This window comes from Physella acuta, unplaced genomic scaffold (assembly GCF_028476545.2).
Source record: "Physella acuta isolate Inbredline_101_S28 unplaced genomic scaffold, ASM2847654v3 ptg000486l, whole genome shotgun sequence".
In the NCBI taxonomy this organism is placed as follows: Eukaryota; Metazoa; Mollusca; class Gastropoda; family Physidae; genus Physella; species Physella acuta.
Window position 1 is genome coordinate 1,052,276 of NW_026732005.1, and position 27,756 is coordinate 1,080,031.

Here is a 27,756-nt window from a genome sequence, read left to right on the forward strand (position 1 = left end):
TCCATCTCAACTAGAAGTGTGTAAAGTAGTGCAGCACATTGGCATGGACCAGATCCATCTCAACTAGAAGTGTGTAAAGTAGTGCAGCACATTGGCATGGATCAGATCCATATAATTTAGAAGTGTATAAAGTAGTGCAGCACATTGGCATGGATCAGATCCATATAATTTAGAAGTGTGTAAAGTAGTGCAGCCCATTGGCATGGATCAGATCCATATAATTTAGAAGTGTGTAAAGTAGTGCAGCACATTGGCATGGACTAGATCCATCTTGATGATAAATTATTTCGATAATTTTAAAAAAAGATATTACAATTTAAATTAAATAGGATTTGATATACCATTGAAAATAACTAAATAATAATAGTACTTGCTCATTGTCATAGAAAAATCACTAAACTGAAACGCTTTATGCAAAACATAAAATAAATTGTTTCAATATTAAAATATTGTATTTTAATGCGTTGTATTATTTTATAATCTTTCCAAAGAAAACAATTTAACCAGTTATGTGAAGATCAATGATCTGTGTATGACCAGACATATCACATTATGTGGATCGAGCTTGAGTTTAACTTTAGTAGGCAATTGTGTGTGTGTGTGTGTGTGTGTGGTAAATTAACAGTTTGTGTGGTTTTTAAAAATATTCTTTATAGATGAAAAAAAAACACGTGTCAACATCGAATTTAAACCATGGAGCAATCATTATATAATGAAAAAATTGGAAGTTCTAAAAATGTCTAACAATTTTGATGTGTTATGTTATTGTAACAGTTCTTCGTTTTTAAAAGTACATATCCTGTTCTAAATTGTTTATTCTTGTTATTCGGTTTATAATTTCAATGCTTAGTTAGAAGATAAGTTTAATTGGGTTAAATTGATTACCCTGAAACTTTTTGCACAATTAATTGACAATGCTAATATAATCAGCCGACACGTTTTCGGAGAAGCCGTTGTTATTTTTTTATTATCAGTGTTTTATCAGTCTGATCATTTAAAAAATGGAAGTTACTAATATTTGTGAGTAAACATAGATAAATTGCTTTGGTGAATTTTATAAAGACAAGTAGTGTATAGGAAATCGTAGTGATAATTAATTTAACGATTATTAATACTTACAAAATTTTGAACTCAAAAATTAATTTACGATTGTGTATTTATTTTTAATTAAACACTGCATTTAACAGAACTCTTCTGTTGGCTTTTTAACTAAACTCTATGAGAAGTATACAATAACGTTGTCATGTTATAGATGTACCTTAGCCGGAAAAACTTAGTTTGGCAATGTTGTCGGTGTTTCAGACTGTCTATGTCTCTTTTAACACAATAACTTGAGTGCCTCTTTTGTTAGGTGGATACACTTTCAAAGAGGGCAGTCTATAAGAATTAGCTCATACACGCACTTGAACGTTTGAGCTATTTACGGTAACTGGAAATGTTTCTCTCTTTTCGATTTCTAAAAAAAAAACCCTGAAGAATTGGATAATTTTACATATCATATGTTGGTCCTAAACCAACTGTTATGAGTCACATTTGATAAACATAAATACCAAAAAATTGGCCGACGTGTGTCACAGTTTTTAATGTCAGATTTAAATTTTATCTCCTAAATTATGAGTGTAAGCCTACATTTTAAAAGCTGGCAAACGATAGATGATCGTCGGTATTAATGCGTTTGGAGTAGAGAACTGTAATGAATATAACGATTAAATATTGTGGTGTAAAAAAAATAACTAAAACAAGAAAGTATTTTCATATTTTAATCCAACATCTTGAAGGTTTCTATAGTAATCTAAACGATATCTATGTAAGGGATTAAAATTTTCTCACAACCGTAAATATCTCTACAGTTATCTACCCTGTAAATATTTGTTTAACTTTAAAAGCAGCTACAACGGTAGTTTCCGTAAAGACATCTTGACGCTTATGCTAATACGAGAAAAATGGCCCGTTGAGGAAGGATACACCGGGCGCTAGGCTGATAGTGCTGTCTCTTTTCTCTAAACTAAACCCCCCCACACCCCCCCACCCCCCACACACACCACCCCCCCCACCCACATACACACCACCCCCACCCCCCCACCCCCCCCCACCCCCCCACAAAACATGTATACCGTCCCATTCAACGAAATATAATTATATACTTTTTCCAGTGTCCGCCCCCTCCCCGAAAATTCTACCCCCGCCCCCGAAAATTTCAAGTACCCCCACCCCTCTCCGGGGAGGAAAAAGTCTAAACTAAAACCACCCCACCCCCCACACACACCACCCCCCACCCCCCCCCCCCCACACCACCCCCCCCCCACCCCCCACCCCCCCACCCCCCCACCCAAAAAAAAAAACATGTCTACCGTCCCATTCAACGAAATATAATTTATATACTTTTTCCAGTGTCCGCCCCCTCCCCGAAAATTCTACCTCCGCCCCCGAAAATTTTAAGTACCCCCACCCCTCTCCGGGGAGGAAAAAGTCTAAACTAAAACCACCCCACCCCCCACACACACCACCCCCCACCCCCCACACACACCACCCCCCACCCCCCACACACACCACCCCCCCCCCCACACACACACACCACCCCCCCCCCCCCCCCCCAAAAAAAAACATGTCTACCGTCCCATTCAACGAAATATAATTATATACTTTTTCCAGTGTCCGCCCCCTCCCCGAGGGGGGGGGGGGGGGGCTCAGACGTTCTTACGCGGGGGTGGGGCTTAGCCCCTACCCGAAGAATTGTATGAAAGAAACTCTTCACGCAAACCACTTAGATTAGACCAAATTGCCTTTGTATTGAATGTTTACTCGATAATCAATGACGTCATATCAATGTGTGCACTATCCGGCTTGAGATTATTTTCTACTCTGTGCGCTAAATGTGTCGACGTCATACTTCGTTTTTCGAATTACTATGCATGTTTTTAAATTGCTTGTCTTTTCTCTAGAGCGTTCTTGTCAGACAGATAGATAGATAGATAGATAGATAGATAGATAGATAGATAGATAGATAGATAGATAGATAGATAGATAGATAGATAGATAGATAGATAGATAGATAGATAGATAGATAGATAGATAGATAGATAGATAGATAGATAGATAGATAGATAGATAGATAGATAGATAGATAGATAGATAGATAGATAGATAGATAGATAGATAGATAGATAGATAGATAGATAGATAGATAGATAGATAGATAGATAGATAGATAGATAGATAGATAGATAGATAGATAGATAGATAGATAGATAGATAGATAGATAGATAGATAGATAGATAGATAGATAGATAGATAGATAGATAGATAGATAGATAGATAGATAGATAGATAGATAGATAGATAGATAGATAGATAGATAGATAGATAGATAGATAGATAGATAGATAGATAGATAGATAGATAGATAGACAGACAGCGAAACTATTATTATAGATAGGTCTTAGATCGTATTGTGGTGTGATCAGCTGCGAGAGCAGTACGATTGAAATATGCAAGAAGTTGATTCCGCATAATACCAGACGAGAGTGTTTACACGGTGAAAGGGACATGACTCAATAAATACTTTAATAAAATTGTCGTATAAGGTATTTTCTTAGGAACTAATTTAAGTCTGTACGAATTTAAAAATACTTTAAAATACTGCATTGTTTAAATAATATAATTTGAACCATGTAATAGTTTTGAGATATATTGTACAGACTGTTGTAAACTTCATCTGTGTATCTGTACGTCGGTGTGTCAGTTTCTTTCGTGAGACAGCTTTTAAATCAGACACAGTTCTAACCTGTATAAAAAAGATGTAATTTGTCCGTGTATTTAATCAGTACATATTTACATATAAAGCTCATTATTAATTTACTGTGTATTGAGTAGAGAATATTTTTGAATATCTGCAATATTTTTAAAGCTGTGTAATATATGATTTTGTAAAACTTGTCGACTTAAAACATTAAAAGTTGTGGATTTTCCTTAATTATAATTTTAAATATTTGTCTTTTTTAAAAATTAGTTTTATTGATAGAGTTTTATAAAGCGAAACAGTCTATTTCATGTAGGTTAAGTTAGACTTGGCTTCAGGAGTATTCAAAACGACATCCCATAAAGTTATATAAGATTAGCATGACACCAAACATGAAATTAAACGAATGTTTAATACCACAATAACTGCCTTGATGATGTATGATGTGTTGTTTAGATGGCTACATTTTGGGACAGTTGTTGTTCAGCTATGTCATGTTACTTTCAATAAAACGTATTAACACAATACTATATGACTTTGAACCTCTCATATTTAAACTTAGACTTAAAGTTTCAGTGTGAAGCCATTTCGGGAGTCAGTTTGTCATAACATTTTTTGTCGTTTTTCTATTAGTCGAGGTCTAATTTTTAACTAGTCCTTTGAATTTGTATCGCCCGGGACATGTACAACTGTAATTGTATACAGAACTTGTTGAAATTTTATGTACCTGTGTAGGTGTTAGGATTCCTTCACTGTGAAGTACCTGAGGACATAGGACTGTGAAGCACATGAGGACATAGGACTGTGAAGTACCTTAAGACATAGGACTGTGAAGTACCTTAAGACATAGGACTGTGAAGTACCTTAAGACATAGGACTGTGAAGTACCTTAAGACATAGGACTGTGAAGTACCCTAAGACATAGGACTGTGAAGTACCTTAAGACATAGGACTGTGAAGTACCTTAAGACATAGGACTGTGAAGTACCTTAAGACATAGGACTGTGAAGTACTAGAGGACGTAGGACTGTGAAGTCCCTGAGGACATAGGACTGTGAAGTACCTGAGGACATAGGACTGTGAAGTACCTTAAGACATAGGACTGTGAAGTACCTGAGGACATAGGACTGTGAAGTACCTGAGGACATAGGACTGTGAAGTACCTGAGGACATAGGACTGTGAAGTACCTTAAGACATAGGACTGTGAAGTACTAGAGGACGTAGAACTGTGAAGTACCTGAGGACATAGGACTGTGAAGTACCTGAGGACGTAGGACTGTGAAATACCCGAGGACATAGGACTGAGAAGAACATGTTGACGTAGGACTGTATCCACACATCCCCACCTGACTCAGTTTTGGGCGGCTTCCTATATTTACACCCACGTAAGACCATCAGCCCGTGCTTCTTCTTCTGTTCCCCTTCTCCATGATTCTTTAGCCCGGACCTCTTTTCTTTTCCCTTGGGGTTTCCAATCCAAGCTTTTCTCGCGATGTCGACCTCAGGGCTAGTTCGACCCATCCCTGGTTTACACATAAGACAACTATACCTTCTGCGTGAACATCATTTACATCTTATTTATAAATGTTTTCATTCTTTTCAGGGGCGGAACTACAATACTGCCAGACCAAGGAAGTGGTGGGAGGCGTTTAGGGGCCCAACTTGTGAACAAAAACAAAAACATTGTGCACCTTGATAGAATAGTTGTTTTGTAAAGAAAACAATCAGATCCACTACACTAGTGATACTTCTACAGCAACACTGTTGCGTAGAGAATAAAAGCTAAACTGTTCCGTAATTTTTTTTTAGTGGGGGGGGGGGGGGGCTAGTATACCGCCGTAAGAATACAAATTTAAATACACACAACGCTCTAAAAAGAGCACTCGCGTTAAGCACACTTATTCAAACGTTTTTATTAATTTTATTTAGTACTTTAAATGTTTTAAATTTACAATAGAGTTGCTTGACGAAAAACCATTGTGCACCTAATGAACGTGATGACAAGTGTCTAATAGTGCGGAATAGGTTGATGAGACAGCCTACTAATTTGGACAAAATTTTAATTGATTCATAAAAATTAATTAGGCAACCAATTAAGACAAATTTAATGTCATGTTGCATTTTCTTCTTGTCTTAACCCACGTACCAATTACGAACCTTATCTTACAATTGCCCGTAAATTTGCTCGGGCGTTTCGATCTAGAAAAAAAGCTTGTAATTATGATATAAAAGTCGCTTATCGCTAATAAGGGGTCATCCATAAATGACGTCACGCTTTTTTTGACGATTTTTACCTCCCCCCCTCCCCTCCGTCACACGTCGTCACAAAACGCCAGACCCCCCCCCCCCTAAAATGACGTCACACCTCAACCTACAACCCCCCTCAAAATTGCAGTTGAATTTTTTTAAAACATCGATATTTTCCCAAAATCTTGTCTAAACTATTACAATTTATTAAAACAGTTATCTAAAACGCGAAATAACGTCTAAAATTCGTTTTCTAACATTGCTTTTTTATAATGCAAAAATGTGACGTCGCAACATCTGAACCCCCCCCCCCTCCCCCTCATCACACATCGTCACAAAATTACGGACCCCCCCCTCCCCCCTACGAGTGTGACGTCATTTATGGATGACCCCCAAACCATAAAGTCATAATTTAGCTCTGTTACAGATGTGTTAAAGTTTTGTTTATCATTGAAACCTGTTTTGCAGCAGTTAAATTACTCTAGGCTTAAATAAAAGTTTAATTTTTAGGAAAGTTAAAAATAAGTTGCAGGAAACCTACGGATAAACAATAATATCTACCATGTAATAAAAGGATTGCAAAAATAATGGCTATAAAAATATATAAACAGCTGATGCTAGAATAAACCAGTCCTTGTTTTCGAGATTTGTTTTCAGAGGAAATAGTGGGGCTGTTTACCTGGAAGTTGACACGTAGCCAATGTCATGTACGAATCACATACAGGTAGTCGTCAGTGGGTAAACAGAGCGTGAAAAACGTGGGACGTATGTGCTACATAGAACAGGTTGGAGCAGTGCCAACAACACAATGGAATCTAGAAGTATTTATTTTTTATGAAGGCGTAGTGGTGATTATATTTTCATATTAAATAATATTAAATAATTGTCGAAGAATATAAGCAGTTTCCAGACTGAAATGTGTGTAAAAAAAAAAAAACAAGCGATGTTTTCTGTTCCATTAAAGTGATTTTTTTAAAGCAAGACCTAACTTCAACAGAACAACATAACTTTGGCAACGTTAATGATGAAATGATAGGTAAGGAAAGATTTATATATCTGCATTATCGTGTTTTCATAGCGGGTATCAATATTACATGCAGTAAATTTGTAAAAACTATATTCATTCAATGCAATTAAAATAAAATACTCGTTTGTATATCATATTAACTCATTTCTACTCCATATATATATATATATATATATATATATATATATATATATATATATATATATATATATATATATATATATATATATATATATTTATATATTTATATATTTATATATATATATATATATATATATATATATATATATATATATATATATATATATATATATATATATATATATATATATATATTTATTTATTTATATATATATATATATATATATATATATATATATATATATATATATATATATATATATATATATATATATGAGGGGGGTAGTGTTGAATTTACAAATTATGAATTGTTGATAGTAGAAAATAAAACAACTAAATAGAGGGTCAGCTCGTATTATTTAGTTAACTAGCCGGTTGGGCCCTGCACTTTCATTTGAGATGACGGGGTCGGCGTGGTCGAGTCGGTAAAGCTCATGGTTGCTAAACCGAAAAGTCTCGAGTTCGAACCCTCGGGCAGATGAGGCTCGTTAACTGGGGACAGCCACTCTTCTAGGAGAGACAACTCCAAATTTAAACAACTGCTGCCTTGTAGTTTGTTCTTGGTTGGACAAAGGCTACGGAAGCAAATCCAAAAAGAAAAGCAGGCTGAAATCGGAGTCAATGGCCTCAATGGCGCATAACCAGTTGACACGTAACGCTTAATTGTGTTGGAGGCGTGGTCGAGTCGGCAAAACCCACTGGCAGATAAATCTCGATCCGCCTCAACACTAAAAATTAAGAACGAAGAAGAAGAAGAAGAATTTGAGATGACGGTATGTTTAGAGGGCCGTGACTTGTGTGCTAGTACTTATTTAGCTGGAATCGTTGGCCATAAACGTAACACTGCCCTGAGTACACCAAAGTCTGATGGGTATCTGACGTACGTTATGGAAAGTAAAGTTGAATTACCATACTGCTGACCACACTATCTCTTCAAAAGACGAGGTTACAGAAACAGGTGAACTTTACTCCGAAAGTGAATTTTCCTTACAAATATATTTTCTGCAGATCACTAATTCTCTAGCCAATTAACATGGCGAACGTCATTCTATGTTTATTTAAAAAATATTGATTAAAAGAATTAATTGTAACGAACATTTCTAGAATTATTGAGTAGTTGTTGTTTAATGGTGAAAGCTGTTTAATTCACACTTTAACTTGTTAATATTGATTTATAGCAGATCGATTATTGATTAGTTAAATATATTATAGTCTACACTGTTTTGGGAACGCGTTATCGATTTTATAAACTATAAAGAAACAGGACCCTTACACGTTTGCTGACAATCTTATTTTTTTACAAGCCGTGTTCTAGTAGAATTGTTTTATGTAAAACTATGGCAAATTTTTTTGTAAACCCCTTTAAATGGTTTATTTTTAATAATTCCTTCCATCTTTTTTTTTTTATTATTCATTTTTAATCCTCAAACAGTAAGTAAACATTATTTGTATTCTTTTTGTTTGTAAAATTATTAGTTTCCAAAGCCGAAATGATACGACAATATAGCAAATAATGTGAATTGGTGACAGACAGAAACATGGATGAAAGATACGAATTCATAACTTGTTATATAGAAATGATTAAACGACAAGCTCAACCTACCGAAAAGTTTTTATTTGTTGACAATGTGAGTATTTTAATATATGGATAAACTATATATGTATCCAGATAAATGGCTTACAGAATGAGAGTATATTAATTGACATTTTATAATTATTATTTTAATTTATGCATATATGTTTAGAGCTTTTACAAGACTTCCATTACTTTTGCTCACTATTCTAAATATTTTTCTAACGAACATGAAGGTAATCACGCGTGCAACAAATTGGATTCAGCAGTCACGAAATGGCACAGAGGAAATTGATTTTAAATCTGTATGTAACCTACTGAGTGATGCGTATCATTCAATTAAAGCAAACCCTGACGAATTTACATGTGAGTCTAAGTAAAATAATAATTAGCTTTATGTTTACAGTATTCGAATAAAATTTCAAAGTTTTGTTTTCTCAATTGTGCTATTTCACTATCTACATGGATTAAAATTCTGTCACCTGTTTATTATAGAGCAATTATTTTTGGACGTTTAATATAGAAGAGGATCTTTTTTTATCAGATTATAAACGACGATATGCTAGAAATGTATAGCATATAATCAGAATCAAGGCTAAACTTTTTGTTTTATTACACAATCAGCCGTTATCGGCTAGGCTTTGCTTCAGCAATTTAAAACCATGCCCAAATATAAATCACATACATTTGTTATATTACATAATGGTTAAAGAGAAATTAAAGAGTATTACATAATGCTTTGCTCAAAACAGCAACTGCACAAGATATTTAAAAATAAGCCTATACACCACGTGCCATCCTAAATATCACGGTTCATTACACAAACATGATAAGCATCAGAAACAAACCATTTAAATAAAATCTCTCGTTACTTATTTTTCATGGACCCGAAAAAAAATTCCGCTTGTTTGAATATGTGGTACTTTTAAAAAACTATCAGGCTTTTTTCGTGCACGCATAGCAGTTACATTTACATTAAATATATATAAAAACTTTTGTCACATTTTTTTGATAGATCTACTGGTCAGAATAGACTTGAAAACCTGGATCCAAATGTTTTTTGCCAGAAAGCATATTTTTCAAAAAAAAAATTAATATTTTATCACATTTCTGTAATAAGTAAAAAATGACTTCCCGTTTTATTAAGGCTAGAAATATTCAAACAAATAATTACTAGTAATATATTAGTAATTTAGCAAACATTTTTATTAATTTTTTTTATCAGAAGACCCAGGGTGTTGTGGTGATAGGGGACGCTATAATATTTAATATAAATACAATACTAGGTTATACACCATTGACAACTATTGTGTATTTTATCATTGAAAAAAATGGTGTAACTTTCATTGTTTTACTCTCCTTGGCTATTTCGGTTGACTTAAAGGAGAGGTTGCATGCGTTTTTTTTATAATATATAAATTGAAAAATATTGTTCAACGGCTTTTCAAAGGCTTATATTCAATTTTTTTTTAAATATTGAAAATTAATGTAATCGATGGTTCTCAAACAGCTCTAGTTTTTAAAATGTAATTATATTTTTTATCGCTTCCCATGTTTTTAAAATGTAAACACGATAACTGGAGTACCGTTACAGCTAAGTTGATGAAATTTCATATATAAGTATTTTATCGAAATTGTAGATCCGTATCAACTTTTGAGCGATTTCTGATAACCGGAAGTGGTACTTTTTTAACTTTGAATTTTTAAAAATCCTATGTCTTGAGTACCATTTCAGATAGATAAAAGAAATTTAACATGTAAGTAAAAGATCTAATTCTATATCTTCTATCATATTTTGATTAATTTCCGTTGATCGGGAGTACTAATTTACGCTATTTACGATTTCTTAAAAACTAATGTAAATTTATAAAGTACTAATAATATTCACATTATATACACATTATATTATACACATTTTATTTGGCGTTTACTGGTGTGCAATTCTTTTTTCTACGAGATATTATTCTATTTTAAAAAGTTTAAGTATTTAAAATGGATTAAAATTCATGTCTATATCCCGAGTTCCCATCCACTGTTTTTTGTATAAGAATATTCGAGAAAGTTTAGGGGAGATCCCTCCCGGTTTATTTTAATTAAAATTGAACTGTAAATTTTTTTTTTTAATTTCTTTTACCCCGTATTGTATTTCTTCTGCAAGAGAGCTATCTCCGTTCAAAATATCAAGTTTTTGTTGCATCTGAAAGTGGTCGATCTAATTCAATTATTCTAAAGAGGGATACTTTACATAAGATAGTTAACTTCCACATTGAAACATAAAAATTCTTAGACATAATAATAATTTGTATACGTATATATATATATTAGCTGCATCCCGTGCTCCGCCACGGTAAATCTTTTTTAAATGTACCAACTTGGGAACAGAACAAAACTAAACACAACACAAACGAACGCAAAAAAAACAACGAAAAAACAAACACAACACTCATAACATAAACACAAAAGTTTTGATTTGCACCCCTGTCCCCCCCCCCCCGCTCTAAAATTTTCGATTTCCACCAACACCCCCCCCTCGCAAATTTTTTCCAACCCACTTTGGCGCCCCCTAAGGTCGGCACCCGGAGACGTATGCCCCCCCCCCCTCGCTACGCCTCTCCTATAAAACCCCTAGCTTGTCCGCAAACCGAAAGATAGAATAATAATTAGTAAACAGTATAAATAATAGGCAGTATTTAAAATATCCGTGTTTTACCTACAATATTTCTCTTTATCCATTCACGAATTTTTTTTCCAGTTCTTTAAATTTAAAAAATTTACAATAGAGTTTCATAACTAAAACCATTGCGCACATAATGAACGTGATGACGCGTCTATAATAGTGCTGAGTAGTTGATTAAAAATTATAAGTAATAAACAGTAGGGCCTACTCCTACATTCAGTGAATAAAATAAATAAAAGATTGCCTTTTATCAACCCATGCTAATTATAATTTTCGAACAATAATTTCCTCTTACACATCCGCATAATTTGCATTCACATTTTGCTAATTATATTATTGCAACACTAATTCCATCTATGACGACCGTATATTTGCATTCACATTTTTATTAGCGTGAGTTTAATGTATTTTTAAATTACCTCCTTTGTCAAAATTAGAAAAAAGAGTTAAATTAATTAGATTTTTCTACCGTACTGTTATTATGTTATTGAAATGTATCCACTTTTTCTGGGAATATAAACGAAAATGATATTTGACATTAATACTTTTAATATGTTTAGCAGTGTGAGTGTATTTAATATTTTCTTTACGTTATGCAAAAGAGTAAAAACAGTGGTAAATATAAAATAGCTCTATGTCGTTATATAAACAAACCCTGCTCTTATACTTATGATAAGACACTGCGATGCACTGAAAAGCACAGCATGGTGCGCTGTTTACTTTTATGGTTTCAAAATCTATAGCGATGACGGAAGGACTGACACACTACTTGCCCGCTTATATATATATATATATATATATATATATATATATATATATATATATATATATATATATATATATATATATATATATATATATATATATATATATATATATATATATATATATATATATATATACGCGTAACCCTCACTCAGTGGTTTAGACGGGCTGGCCCTGAGATTTAGGTCACACTGACACCGACAGTTGTTGTCAAGTACTGGCTTTATTCAACAGTACATCGAGCCATGACGGCGATGTAGAACAACAGTAGTACGACGCAAAAAGAAAAACAAAACTGTAAAAAAGAGAGTCTTCATTAGGTCTACATCTTGGTACCGTCACCGTGTCCACAGACAGCAGCCTTACGTGTGCTGACACGGCTAGACACGAAACTACACATAGTCCCATGTCACATGAGCATGCAACACAACTACGTCAACAGGGCTACGGCCCCACAGGGGCCGCAACTCAATGAATAAAAACTTTATTTGTTATATATATATATATATAGGCTATATATATAAATATATATATATATATATATATATATATATATATATATATATATATATATATATACACTTATGTATTTATGAAGATAGAGGTGCTGAAAGGGACTTTCCACTAGACATTGAGGATACAGTTGAAAACGAGAGTGTTTCCAGCGTAGGATTGCCAACCGAAGGTAAACCTTTATTGTCTTTTTTTTTCTTTTATCAGATATCTATAGGTTTTTTGTGAGTTTTTGAACGTCTTTTGGACACAAGCCCGGGATCTGCACTTAAGCTTACCGCTTTAACTGCCATACGCCCTATTATCAGACTACGCCATTCCATATTTACTAAAGAAATTATATATATATATATATATATATATATATATATATATATATATATATATATATATATATATATATATATATATATTTATTTATATGCATGTGGATGTGTGTGTGCTTATGTGTGTGTTTATTAATTAAAGAAGAAACAATAAATGCACAGACAAACTTCTACTAAAATAACACTATTGAAATTTAAAATCTTAACTGTTTTGATATTAAAATAATAATTCTATTTTTAAAAGCATTGGATTTCTTTTAACTAGTTGATTTCACTAAACTAACAGAATATCGATGGGATTTGTATTGCCGTAGTTAAATATGTAGGTCTTTCTTAGCCCACAAATCCACAGTGAGTTGTTACAGTTACTACACAACCGAATAGTAAGAAACATGATATATTTTCTCGACTCATTGAAATATTTAAAGCTTAATAAATTACGCCTTATAACTTTTCAGGGATCTTTAATCAAACAGCATTTCAACATAAATTTTCTATGCTTGCTGAGAAAATTGAGGCACTACCCCGTCGTCTTTCTGTAGAACATGATATAGAATATATTAGGAAGCTTGGGCGTGATATTGAAGGGATAAAAAATGATTTATTGGAAGTTCTACATGTTGCCAAATCGTTCGCACACATCCTGAGCATGCCCTCTAGACAGAACTCAGAATTTCCAAAAAATATGAACTACACAGACTTAGATATCAACAGTTACGTACAACAGCTACAAATGCTCGCTAAAACTGTCGAGGAATTAAAAGTTGAGACTTCACGCCAACTTGAGAGTTTAGGCGATCAACAATCTCAACAAAATGATGAGAATAAAAGACAGGTTAAAGAGTTTAACCTACTGGTAAGTAAATTATATATATATATATATATATATATATATATATATATATATATATATATATATATATATATATATATATATATATATATATAAGGAGAAGTGGGGCAGCTCATTATTCCGGTAATTTTGAGCCAAAAGTCAAAGTACCTGCGTGAAAACATAAAACTATAAGCGACACTTTATCAATAACTTTCTTCCTGCGCTAGCAACAGGGTATTTTTTAGCTGTACAAAAATGCGCATATAAACATTATTTTGTATCTTCACAAACCTTTCGATATGGTGAGCATTTCTTTGATTCTGATTATTCTATTGTTATGGTAAGTTCTTTATTCATTTTAGGATGTTATTGAATTAATTTTGTATTTTATGTACTAATCTTGCTTCAAGCAAAAACACGGCAGCAAAAACAAGCTGCAGCCGCTCGATATAACGAAAAGGCTAAAGAGGTGAAAAGGAAACTAAGAAATGACAAGAGATTGTTTATAAATGAAATGGCAGAGCAGGCCGAAACATCTGCCAGTAAGGGAGATCTCAAGACGCTCTATGCAACAACCAGAGCTCTGAGTGGGAGGAAAACCAATACCAACAGGCCAGTGAGGAGCAAAAATGGTAAACTTCTAACGTCAATTGAGGAACAATTGGCACGATGGAGAGAGCACTTCCAGGAAGTACTAAACAGTCCAGCACCTCAAGATCCACCAGACCTGGAGCCAGGGGAACCCCTTAACATCAATACCGAGGAAATCACCAGACAGGAAATTCTCAACGCCTTAAATAGTTTGAAGAGTGGCAAGGCAGCAGGGCCAGATAATATCCCAGCAGAGGCATTAAAACAAGGTGGGGAAGAAGTAGTAAATCGACTTCATAAATTACTTAACTTAGTCTGGAACACAGGACAGATCCCAACCGATTGGAAAAGGGGCCTCCTTGTGAAGTTGCCTAAGAACGGTGACTTATCTCAGTGTGGAAAATGGAGGGGCATTACCTTGTTGTCCATACCAAGTAAAGTCCTTACCAGAGTTATTTTGGACAGAATGAAAGAGGCGGTTGACCTTAAGCAGGATTCAGGAAGGAAAGATCTTGTACAGATCAGATAGCCACTCTTAGAATTATTGTAGAACAGACGATAGAATGGCAAGCCCCGCTTTACATCTGCTTTGTTGACTTTGAGAAGGCCTTTGATAGTGTGGATAGGCAAACAATATGGAATCTGTTGAGACACTATGGTGTACCTGCTAAGTTAGTGGAAATAATCCAGCAACTTTACAATGGATTTTCATGCCAAGTTAGCCATGCAGGGAAACTGTCTAAAGAGTTCCAGGTCAACACAGGTGTGAGACAAGGATGTCTGCTGTCGCCCCTCCTCTTCTTGGTAGTTCTCGACTGGGTGACACGCACAGTCTATGCCAGTTCTGGAAAAGGTATCCAGTGGACACTCACGGGGAAACTAGAAGATCTGGAGTTTGCAGATGATCTTGCCTTACTCTCGCACAGGCTACAGGACATGCAAGAAAAAGTTGATGCATTAGGAGCCATCTCGCAGCGCGTAGGTCTGAAGATCAACAAAGAAAAGACGGAAATGATGAGAATTAACAATAAACAGGAGGCTCCAGTGTCAATAGACGGAAGACAGGTAAATCATGTGCAAGAGTTTGTCTACCTTGGCAGCAAGATCAGCATAACGGGAGGCACAGAGGAGGACATACGCGCTAGAGTTAATAAAGCCCGCTGCGCTTTCACAGTCCTGCGACCCATATGGAAAAGTTCGGCCATCTCCATTACCACAAAAATTAGGATATTTAACTCTAATGTCAAGGCAGTTCTGCTGTATGGAGCAGAGACATGGAGAGTCTCCAAGGCAAGCACAGCAAAGATACAGACCTTCATGAATATATGCCTTAGACAGATACTGAAACTGAGATGGCAGGACAAAGTGCCGAACTTGGAACTATGGAGGAAAGCTAGGCAGTAGCCTATATGTGTGCAAATAAGAAGGAGGAGGTGGCGCTGGGTGGGTCACACACTGCGAAAGGCTCACACAAATGTTACACGCCAAGCGCTTGAGTGGAACCCCCAGGGAAAGCGGAAGAGAGGGCGCCCAAGACAGACCTGGAGGCGGAGTCTTCTTGAAGAACTGAAGCCAATAGGGATGTCTTGGGAGATGTCAAAATTAATAGCCGAGGATAGGAAGAAATGGAAGGAAATGGTGGAGGCCCTATGCTCCATAAGGAGCAAAGAGGACTAAGTCATGTACTAATCACAACGAAAATTTAAAACAAAATTATACCCCGAAATAGCTTTGGCGAGAAGGGCGACACAATGTTCCATTTTACACCTCAGTTATTAGTATCTCACATTAAGTGGTCATTTTAATGCAATAGTTTCATCTTTACAGTCAGGTACTTAGTCTATATTTTAATGCTAATTTTTGAAATCAAATTACAAAATTAATCCTTTAAAAGATATCGATTGTACTGTTGATGTTTTGCAGTCGAAATTTATCTTCTTCCGTCCCACTTCTCACTAATTGTCCCAATGTTCACCAATATTATAGCTTTTAAATGATGTGGAAGTCTTCATGTTCTAAAAAACTATGTCTAGCCTTGAGAAATAACATATTTTTAGTAATTCGAACAGCTCACGAAAGGTCTGAAAGAAACACTGACTGCGTGAGTAAGGTTTATCGGCCAAAAGTAGGAAACGAGTCTATGTTATAAAAGTAGGCTATACCTTTATTAAGTATGATCTACAAATGCGACCAGAGGGGGAGGTGGGTACTTGAAATTTTCGTGAGTGTGGCGGACTAAATTTTCTGTAAGGGGACGGACACTGGTAAAAGTATATAATTTTATTTCGTTGAATGGGACGGTAGACGTGCTTTGGGGTGTGTGTGGGGATGGGGGCGGGGGGGGGGGGGTGGGCCTGAATGTAGAGTAGAGTCGCCTGAAAGAAACTCTAATTGCCACTTTTGTCATAATTGAGATTATGTGCATGGTTTAGGGGTATGGCTACGACTATATTTAGTATCGATGTGCATTAACTACAAGTAGATCAAGCCTAAATCCGATTAAAATGCCGATTCTGGATAAAAATCCGTTTTCAATTACATTTTTCGTTTCAGGTTAAATTTGATGTTGAGGTGGTGATTTTGGTTTTGGTTTAGAGAAAAAGATAACACTGTCAACCTAGCGATCGTTGTATCTCTCCCTCAACGGGCATTTTACCTCGTAATAATTATAGTTGCGCTGTCTGTCTGTCTATCTATAATAAGAAATAGTAAGAAATAGTCTCTAGCCGGAAAAGTACACACAGTAATGTGACGTCATTGATTCTCGAGTTAACAATGAATTTAAAAACCAATTTTGTCTAATCTTAAAAGTGGTTTTCGTGAATAGTTTCTTTCATGCAACTTTTCGGGTAGGGACGAAGCCCCACCCCCGCAAAAGAACGTCTAAGCCCCCCCCCCCCCCCACTCAAAAGAAATGACGTCATCGAAATTCTCAAATGAAATCATTGACAATACCGCCTAATTAATGTGCCTAATCTTAAAAGTGGTTTGCGTGGAGCGTTACCAACACATATATACATAGATAGGTGGATGGATGGATGGATTAATGGAAAGATGGACGGATGGACGGACGGATGGATGGATGCATGGAAGGATGGATGGATGGACGGATGGATGGATGGATGGACGGATGGACGGATGGACGGATGAATGGATGTACGGATGGACGGATGGACGGACGGATGGACGTATGGACGGGTGAGCGGACGGACGGATGGATGTGGACGGACGGACGGACGAATAAACGGACAAACAGACAGTGAAACTATTTCATAGGATACTTTGAATCCAGAGTGGCATCACAAGGCATGATGTGATCCGCGCCTGTGACGCCTTTTAGAGGGCGGCATCAACATAAAAAAACACCAACATTTGCAGTCAATTTAATTATTTAACAGTTAAATTTAAACAAAATTGTAGTGGGAGAGGGTGAGACTAAACCAAAACCTTCGGGTTTCAACTGACCTAGTGTCGTCACTTACTAAATTAAATTATTTTAATCTATGCAGACAACCCAAAGTTACAGAACAAATTTAACAATTTTATGCACAGTCCCACTTGTAAGGAACTGTAAAAACATTACATGTAAATGTAGTGTACACTAATATTTACTTTTTGTAATGGGGGAGGGATGATCAAAAATGACTAATAATGACCAGGGAAAATCAGATTTAAAACCAGAAGATATTACTCATACATTATTACTCATACCAAAGAACATCATTACTCATGCAAAAACACATTATTACATATAAAAAGAACTTTGTCCTTCTTGAAAAGCTGTTGAAACTGGTTTTAGAAAACTAAATTTGACTTAGAACATTATACAATTTTCGAATCATAATCTCGTTGATCGTAACTTGTTATATCTCAAATGTGAAAAACAATTATTTCAGGCTTCTATTGCTATATAAAGTCATTAAAAATAGCTTTAATGCCCTTTGTTTAATGCCCTTTGACAATTTATAAATAAAATAAATGAGTTAAACATTTTTATAAGGTAAATCAAACCCCATGAAACTTTAGATGAGTTTTTTTTCTCTAAACTACATATTGGGAGATGTTATATATTAAATTTTTACATGTTACTTTGTTTCAGCTTCATAAATTATCCAAACAGATACATCTGATTGGTAAGTTTTTTGGTATAATATTTAACGAATTTAGTTGGAAAAAAATAGATTTTAACATAGAGACATTATAACACAATAATAAACCCGATTCTGTATTTTATAATAAAAATATATATATATGCCTTGATAAGCATTTGATAGCATGTAGAACAGAGATAGACACTATCGAATACTTTAGAAAATATCATTTGGAACAAACAAAATAAAATTAAAGAAAATTTCAGCCTTTGATAATGAAAGACAAAGTTTTTACTTAGCAGTTTTTGAAAGTGTTTCATGTACTTAGCAGGTTTTGACAGTGATTTAAATACGTAGCAGGTTAAAGCAGTTGTTTATTGGCAATTGAATATTAGCTATAATTCTTATTTTTTACAGACAATAAGGAGAGTTCAAGAAACTGTATTTCAATTTTATTTTTAAAATTATCTACATAAAACAAATATTAAAACTCCAATGAAAAAGTTTAATTTTTTTAAGATGGAAAAGGGCCCCTATTTGCCTCGGGCCCCTATGCATTGCTTACGCTAGCTTTACGGTAGCTACGCCTCTGTATATATAATTCATAGAACAGTAAGAAATACGATCAGCGTTGTATTTTGTAAAATTATATTAGTCAACTTTTAGAATCCCAACGTCTTTCATACAAATCCGAGTTTACCTTAAAAGGTAACTGGCGGGTGGTAATTAGTTTGACGTGTAATTTCACGCCTATAATATATGTTGGTTTGCGTTCGAGACATGTAAGTTATTAACATATCATATTACTTGCAACATGTTTATAATGTTTTACGTTTCTTTAGAAAATGAACTAAAAAGTGCGATGGAAAATATAGAAAAAAATACAACAGATATAAAACTTCAAGTGGATGCCAGTTTAAGTGATATAACACAAGAGGTAAGCTACAAAAAACTGAATGAACACAGTTACTTACATACATTTTACATATTTTAATATATATATATATATACATATATATATATATATATATATATATATATATATATATATATATATATATATATATATATATATATATATATATATATATATATATATATATATATATATATATATATATATTTGCTGCATAACTGTGCTCCGCCACGGTAAATCTTTTAAAATGTACCAATTTGGGAGAAGAGCAGAAATAAACACAACATAAACACAACACAAACACAACACAAACACAACACAAACACAACACAAACACAACACAAACACAATACTAAACAACACAACACAACACAAACACAATACAAACACAACACAAACACAAACACAACACAAACACAACACAAACACAACACAACACAAACACAAACACAAACACAACACAAACACAACACAAACACAACACAACACAACACAAACACAAACACAACACAAACACATCACAAACACAACACAAACACAACACAAACACAACACAAACACAACACAACACAACACAACACAAACACAACACAAACACAACACAAACACAACACAAGCACAACACAACACAAACACAAAATAACAACACACAAATACAACACAAACACAACACAAACATAAATACAAAAGAAAACACAACCGAAAACAAACACAAACGCGACATTTTAAATAATCACGCTAACATAAACGCAAACACTTTATCAAATTACGGTTTCCCAGACAACCTCTACAAGAAAAAGAATTTCCTACAATCTCTAGTTTAACCATCAGTTTAGATAGCACTGAAAATCAAAGCGAAAAACTGTGATTTTGAGATATCATAGAAACAAAAAAAAAACTATAAAACTCTGTGCCCACTAATTAGGAAATTATATAAATAATAATAACATGAATCTATTTTAATTACGAGCCTTAACATAATCAACGCGGTAGGAATTTAAAAAAAATAACTTAAATAGTAATATTTAGCTTGCGTTGAATTACTTTTTAAATTACCTCCCCTGGCATATTAACTAAACATTAATTAAATAGTTTTATTCGACACTACTATTATAATTAATTTTCTGATTCTCTTCTAAAAATCTAAGCGGAAATATTAAAAGACATTGATCCGTTAACTTTGTATTAGCGATGTGCGTGTATTTGATATTGTCTTTATGTTCTTTTGTTAACGAATGCAAAATAGTAGAAGCTGAAAACAGTTAAAAATTGTAAGTTGTTACATGAATAGACCCCACTCCATTAGTTATAATAAGACAATGCGAAGCAAGTAAATGCACGGCATATGATGTTTACTTTTACATTTCTAGAATCTATAGCGATTACGGCAGGAGGAAGGACGGACTGACACACTACCCGCCGCTTATATATATATATATATATATATATATATATATATATATATATATATATATATATATATATATATATATATATATATATATATTGTTATGTCCGACCTCCGACAGCCGCGGAGGGAGCGGACACCCCAGGTTCGTTTGGTATGGTACCGATAGAAGACGTTGTAACGGAATCTCAACAACTTGCCGTGAGCTCGTTAATGCAGTCTAGGGGTAAAACACGACAAATCGAAGAGACTCACACGACTTAAACTATGAATACCTTTTTAATTTATGTACAAGATAATGACACTAGGTAAAATCAAAATGTACAGATTCTATGATTACAATAAATAACCTCAAAATCTCCAACTTACAGTTTGAGAAAATCACAATATATCACAGCTGTGGCTTAGTATATTATACACCAATAAATCATTACTACACACAACTGAATGGCATCATAATTACCACAAAAAACCAAGAAGAGACTTATTGCCTCTACAACAATAGAAATTCAAATAAAGGATCTAACTATTACCGAAGTAATCCAAAAGGTGTAATAATACACCAGAACAAAATATTCAGTAAACTACAACTAGTCACATAATTCCTTATACAAAGGTGAAAATCATGTCACATAATGACAATACTGCAAAATGGCGTACATAACCACTGGCACAACTCTCCTGGTCCAAAGGTCAATCTGGCTGCCTTTGAACTTGAGAATCCCTAGATTAAATAGCATTCAATAATAGGGGAAATAACTCACAAGTCTTACGACTATTGGTTGAGGATCTGTCAAGGATTCTCACGGTCGCAAGACCATTGGTTGAGGATCTGCCAGGGATTAAACATACAATCACATGATGTGACAGAGTTCAGTTGACCGATTCGTACTAGTGAACTGACAATTCTCCCAAGGTCAAATACATAACTCAGGAGATTAAATATACATAAAACAAATAGACCTAAGTAGGTTACATCCCCTCCCTTTTAGAGAGCCATTTTTGTGTAACACAAAAATGGCAATCACTATATGGAACAAATCTGACACAAAAAATGTCCAATTATAGTAATTAACAAAATTTCTATATCAGGAAAAAAACATCCTCAGAAATTAAAGGGAAACAATTAACCTTTTTACAATTTACCAAAGGGCAACAATCCTTCCCAAAATAATAATACATCAAAATTCCTTATGTAAGGATAATAGAAACATATCCATCTGGATATAACATGTGGGAAACTTACAACTTAATTCCTTTATTTAAAAGTCCCACTACAACATCAACTGAATAATGTGATACATTTTTATAACAACTCAATGCACATTATACAAAACCACCTTTAAATAAGGTTCATTTGAAAATAACAGGCATTTTCAACAAGTAATCAGTTTTGAAAAAACCATACAATTCTGATCTGATTGAAAGCTTGGAACTCCAGCCACTAGGCTACAGTTTAATCAAACATAACATTTGCAAAATGGTTATAACTAACCAAAAAAGTTTCACAAGATCAATGTGAACATCAAAAGTTGTTCTACATTCTTGACAAACAGTCAACTACAATGTTATCAGTTCCTTTAATATGGGAAATAACCAGATTAAAGTTTTGGAAAAATAGACACCATCTTAAAATTCTATTGTTATTCTGTCCCACCTTAGTAGTGAACTTAAGAGGACCATGGTCAGAAAATACCATGACTGGATTGATGGAAGAAGTGACATAGACTTCAAAATGTTGTAAGGACAAAACCAAAGCTAAAGCTTCTTTTTCAATGGCGGCAACAGCTGAAAAGTTTTTACAAAAACGTCTATAATAACCAGCCTTCCCTAAGAATGGAGTGTAAAGTTTTAACTACCTGTGATAATTTCTGATTCTCATCAGAAGATAAACGTACACGTTGGTCTTCTAAATGGGCCAAAAATTTAGTATTTAACAATTTTGGGGCCTTTAACTTGTTAAGAGTAGCATCATCAAATTTACTAGAAATACTTATGTGTAACATAAACTTAGCTGTGGAGAAAGAGATAGTGAGTTTACATGATAAACCAGTTGTTTCTTTCTCCGGTCTGGGAAGTAGGTGACGCAGTCCTTGGTAATCTTGTTAAATGCTTCGTCTAGCACAGGAAACGGTTTTATCGGCCTTGGGAATATATTGATTGGGATTCCCAACCAACTGACAGTTCTTACAATGTCTGCAATAACGGGTGTCATCGTTGTGCATTCTCGGCCAAAAGAACAGTTCATTTTCACCGTCGGGGTCTGTAGAGAACGGGTTCTGAACTTCCTGGGGGTGGACTTTGCTTCCCGCTAAGTCGTTACCTAGGAGCAAGTGTACCCCTGGGACAGGTATGGAATCGATCACCCCAAGGATGACATCTCCTTGGATGAGCTGATGTCTCAGGTTGAACTTATGTAGTGGAACTATGGTTGGTTCAGCTCCCACTCCTTGGATGATGGTGACATCACCGGTGTTGGTTTCTGGTGCAATGTTCAATGAGTCTCTCAGCAAAAGTGACTGAGAAGCCCCAGTGTCTCTTAGGACTACGATGTTCCGCGATGATGCTGGATCTCCAGGGTTGCTGATGACAGCATCTGTCATGAATGACGTGAAGCCAACAGTTCTCAATTCTTCACAATTGGTTGCTGCTGATGTAACCGGTTGGTGAAGAGGATAGTCATAAGATGACTGGACGAAAGTGGTTGGCACTTCATTACCTCCCTGTGGACACGTAGGTGTAGTGTCATCACGACGGGCGAGGTTCACCTTTGGACTTGCTTGATGGGGGAGAGCGTTACGAGATGATGTTCGTATATACTCTCTGTTGTCTCGCTGTCGCAGGAAACAGTTCTTGATGATGTGCCCAGGCTTGGAACAATAGTGGCAGATCAGTCGCCTGGCTGTGACTCTGGGTATCTGTGTTGATTGACGAGATCTCAGCAACCGGCCAGCAGGGGGATTGCTGCTGATGAGAGGGAGTACCGGATTGAATTTGGTACCAGAACCCTGTGACTTCTTATGCACCAGCTCGTAGGTATCAGCTGATTCTGCTGCCCTTTTGATGTCTGTTATTCGGTTATCCAAGATGTGTAGTCTGATCTCTTCAGGTACTGCGTTGAGAAAATCTTCTCTTAGTATCAGACTTCTGAGTTTGTCGAAGTCGTCGACATGCTCAGAATGGAGCCATCTTGAAAAGACTTTTTCTTTTTCAAAAAGGAACTCAACATAGGTTTGGTTCTGTTGTTTCCTAATTTTTCTGAACTTAGTTCTGTAGGCTTCTGGAGTTACTTCGTAAGCCTTCAGAATGGCAGCCTTGACCTTTTTGTAATCTGACTGGACTTCGCGAGAGAGTGCCTGGTATGTGGTGGCAGCCTTACCAATTAAAACAGTGCTTAGTAACGTCGTGACTACGTTACTAGGCCATTGACAACTTTCGGCCATGTTCTCAAATGTATTAAAAAATACAACAAGATCTGACTCATCAAACTTAGGGACTAATTTGCAAAACTGGGCCAATGTTTGGGCCACAGACAACTGAGAAGGACCTCCTGACCTCGAACTACTGCCAATATTACCAAACTCATACTCTAACCGCTTCATCTGAACTTCTCTTTCTAACTTTAGTCTGGCCTCAAACTCCCTATCAACAATTTTCACTTCCCGTGCCAAAACTTCAGAAAGGAGACTCTCATCTAACATACCTTCATTAATGAAGTAAACAATAACTTTGTCCTTCAACACCCTAGAGGTCTGCGTAACTGCATACTCCAGGTTTAACTTTTTGACAACTGTTATCAAATCTTTCCTGCCTAAGTTCTCAACTGCTTCCACAGTAGGACTTAACAACAAAGCCTCCATAGCTACAAAGTTTACCAACTAATGAAGAAAACAACTAACCAAGAAACTAGTTCAACTTATTCGAACTTCTGACCTAACTCTAGATCACAAACTCAAACCAGTGCCAAACTTGCACACAAATCAAAATCCCGGACGAGCCCCCACTTGTTATGTCCGACCTCCGACAGCCGCGGAGGGAGCGGACACCCCAGGTTCGTTTGGTATGGTACCGATAGAAGACGTTGTAACGGAATCTCAACAACTTGCCGTGAGCTCGTTAATGCTGTCTAGGGGTAAAACACGACAAATCGAAGAGACTCACACGACTTAAACTATGAATACCTTTTTAATTTATGTACAAGATAATGACACTAGGTAAGATCAAAATGTATAGATTCTATGAGTACAATAAATAACCTCAAAATCTCCAACTTACAGTTTGAGAAAATCACAATATATCACAGCTGTGGCTTAGTATATTATACACCAATAAATCATTACTACACACAACTGAATGGCATCATAATTACCACAAAAAACCAAGAAGAGACTTATTGCCTCTACAACAATAGAAATCCAAATAAAGGATCTAACTATTACCGAAGTAATCAAAAAGGTGTAATAATACACCAGAACAAAATATTCAGTAAACTACAACTAGTCACATAATTCCTTATACAAAGGTGAAAATCATGTCACATAATGACAATACTGCAAAATGGCGTACATAACCACTGGCACAACTCTCCTGGTCCAAAGGTCAATCTGGCTGCCTTTGAACTTGAGAATCCCGAGATTAAATAGCATTCAATAATAGGGGAAATAACTCACAAGTCTTACGACTATTGGTTGAGGATCTGTCAAGGATTCTCACGGTCGCAAGACCATTGGTTGAGGATCTGCCAGGGATTAAACATACAATCACATGATGTGACAGAGTTCAGTTGACCGATTCGTACTAGTGAACTGACAATTCTCCCAAGGTCAAATACATAACTCAGGAGATTAAATATACATAAAGCAAATAGACCTAAGTAGGTCACAATATATATATATATATATATATATATATATATATATATATATATATATATATATATATACTTTAATTACTAATACTCAGTGATAATTATAAAATTCATAAAATAAAACTTTGAAATAATTGAACTTTCAGGTAAAAGCAGTAGTAGAAAAGTTATCAAATTTAGGTAGGTCGACTTAAATTTCTATTCACAATCATTAAATTATCTTTCTTTGAAAATTAAGTCCTTGATGTCATTTTTACTTTCTCGTATACGAAATATAGAGGAATTATTATAAACGTGCTGAAAATCGAAATTGAGATATCACAAATCTCGACGTTTTACAACTCCCTGTGTCGGAAAAACATAGTTCTGTATCTTTGTCCGTGTGTGTATTTGTGTTTTTGTGTCTCTTTGTTTGTGAACACGATAACGTGAGAACAATTACTGCTAGGTTGATGTAATTTCATATATAAATATATGAATATTATATCAAATTTTTAGTTCTGCTTCAACTTTTCAGCGATTTCCGTAAACGGAAGTGGAACTTGTTCAAAAGCCTATAACTTGAGTACTCTTTCTTGTAGACGAAATTTCACATCTAGGTAAAAGATCAAATTATCTATTTACTGTTAAAGTTTGAGTCATTTCCGGTGACTCAAGTAGCATTTTTCGCTTTTTCCTATTTCTCAGAAGACGCATATGAAATTATTTTTAACATGATTTCTCTGTGTAACGTCCCTTACAGTCGGAAAAATGCGAACACTTCTACCGGACCGAGTTAGTTTAAATTTGTCACGTAGGTCAAGACTCAAATACAATGTATTGTGATATAAACTGTTACTTAATTAGATGAATAATTAACTCTTTAAATTATGACGTGCTAATGTTCCGCAATAATATAAACATCTTGTTTGATTTTCATTTGGTGCGCAATTCTTTTTCTACAAGATTCAATTTTATTTTTAAAAGTTTCAGTATTTAAAAATTGATTAAAAAATAATGTCTATATCCCGAGTTGCCATCCCTCTTAAATTTGTATAAGAATATTCGAGAAAGTTTAGGGGAGATTGTCAACGGTAACATGTATTAATTACAATGAAAATATAATAATCTGTAAAATGTGTAAATTTAACCTGTAGGAGGGTCTGAGCCACTTCTCTACTGGGAATATAGCAAACATATTTTTAAATATGTATTCGACTGTCACGTGAAAGTAATAGAAGCTAATTAAGGAATCGTAGCAAGTAAACTTAATAGTGGCTAGCAAAAGATCTGATGTTTTCGCTACAATTCTATGTGCACAGATTACATCCTTAAAGCAGTAGCGTAGCGAGGGGGGGCTGGGGGGACATATGCCCCCGGGCGCCGACCTTAGGGGGCGCCAAAATAGGTTGGAAAAATAAAAATGAAAGCTTGAGGGGGGTGCATTTCGAAAGTTTGAGTGGGGGGGTGCAAATCGAAAGTGCAAATCAAAAGTTCGTCCACGGGCGCCGGGAAGGGTCGCTACGCCTCTGTCTTAAAGTAATAACAACCTGGTCTGATTACCACTTGGGTCATGCAAGGGTTTTCCGCCTTTTGTAAAATAAAATGATACAGTGTATCATATTGTTGTATCTACTGCTCTATGGCTGATACACATGCAGGATGGAAGTGTCATTTTCGGTAACTGAAATGTCTACTCAACTGCCACGTGGAATTATATCACTGGCAGGAATACTTTAAGTGAAATAAGTACTCAATAATCCCGTGTGGTAAGACACGGGCAGTGTAAAGCTTACTTAAGTAAATCAGTTAAGTTATCGACTGTCAAATGTACTAAGCCACGAACATGGTAACAGTTTAAGGTATAATGCATCACAGCAAGAAAATACATATGGCATTTATTGAAACCAATTGTTACAATGATAATCACATATTATGCATATCAAAACTGTTACACTAAAAAAAGAAATTACTAAGTCAAACTATACCCAGAGCACGTAAGAGTACGGCCGTCGACATGAACTCCGCTTGCAAAACGAAATATAGAGTAAGAGTAAGA

At 35.1% G+C, this 27,756-nt stretch overlaps 1 protein-coding gene across 1 annotated transcript in view; it reads left to right on the plus strand.

Moving 5' to 3' along the window:
* The first annotated feature begins 8,700 nt into the window (after nt 1-8,700).
* The window catches only part of LOC131944245 (uncharacterized), a 61,431-nt gene continuing 42,375 nt past the window's right edge, over nt 8,701-27,756 (plus strand). Inside the window, exons 1-7 of the mRNA XM_059304784.1 lie at nt 8,701-8,784; nt 8,966-9,095; nt 12,770-12,856; nt 13,469-13,866; nt 18,536-18,569; nt 19,370-19,464; nt 25,865-25,898. Coding sequence (XP_059160767.1) covers nt 8,734-8,784; nt 8,966-9,095; nt 12,770-12,856; nt 13,469-13,866; nt 18,536-18,569; nt 19,370-19,464; nt 25,865-25,898 — 829 coding nt within the window. The 5' untranslated portion in view covers nt 8,701-8,733. The remainder of the gene's footprint in view (nt 8,785-8,965; nt 9,096-12,769; nt 12,857-13,468; nt 13,867-18,535; nt 18,570-19,369; nt 19,465-25,864; nt 25,899-27,756) is intronic.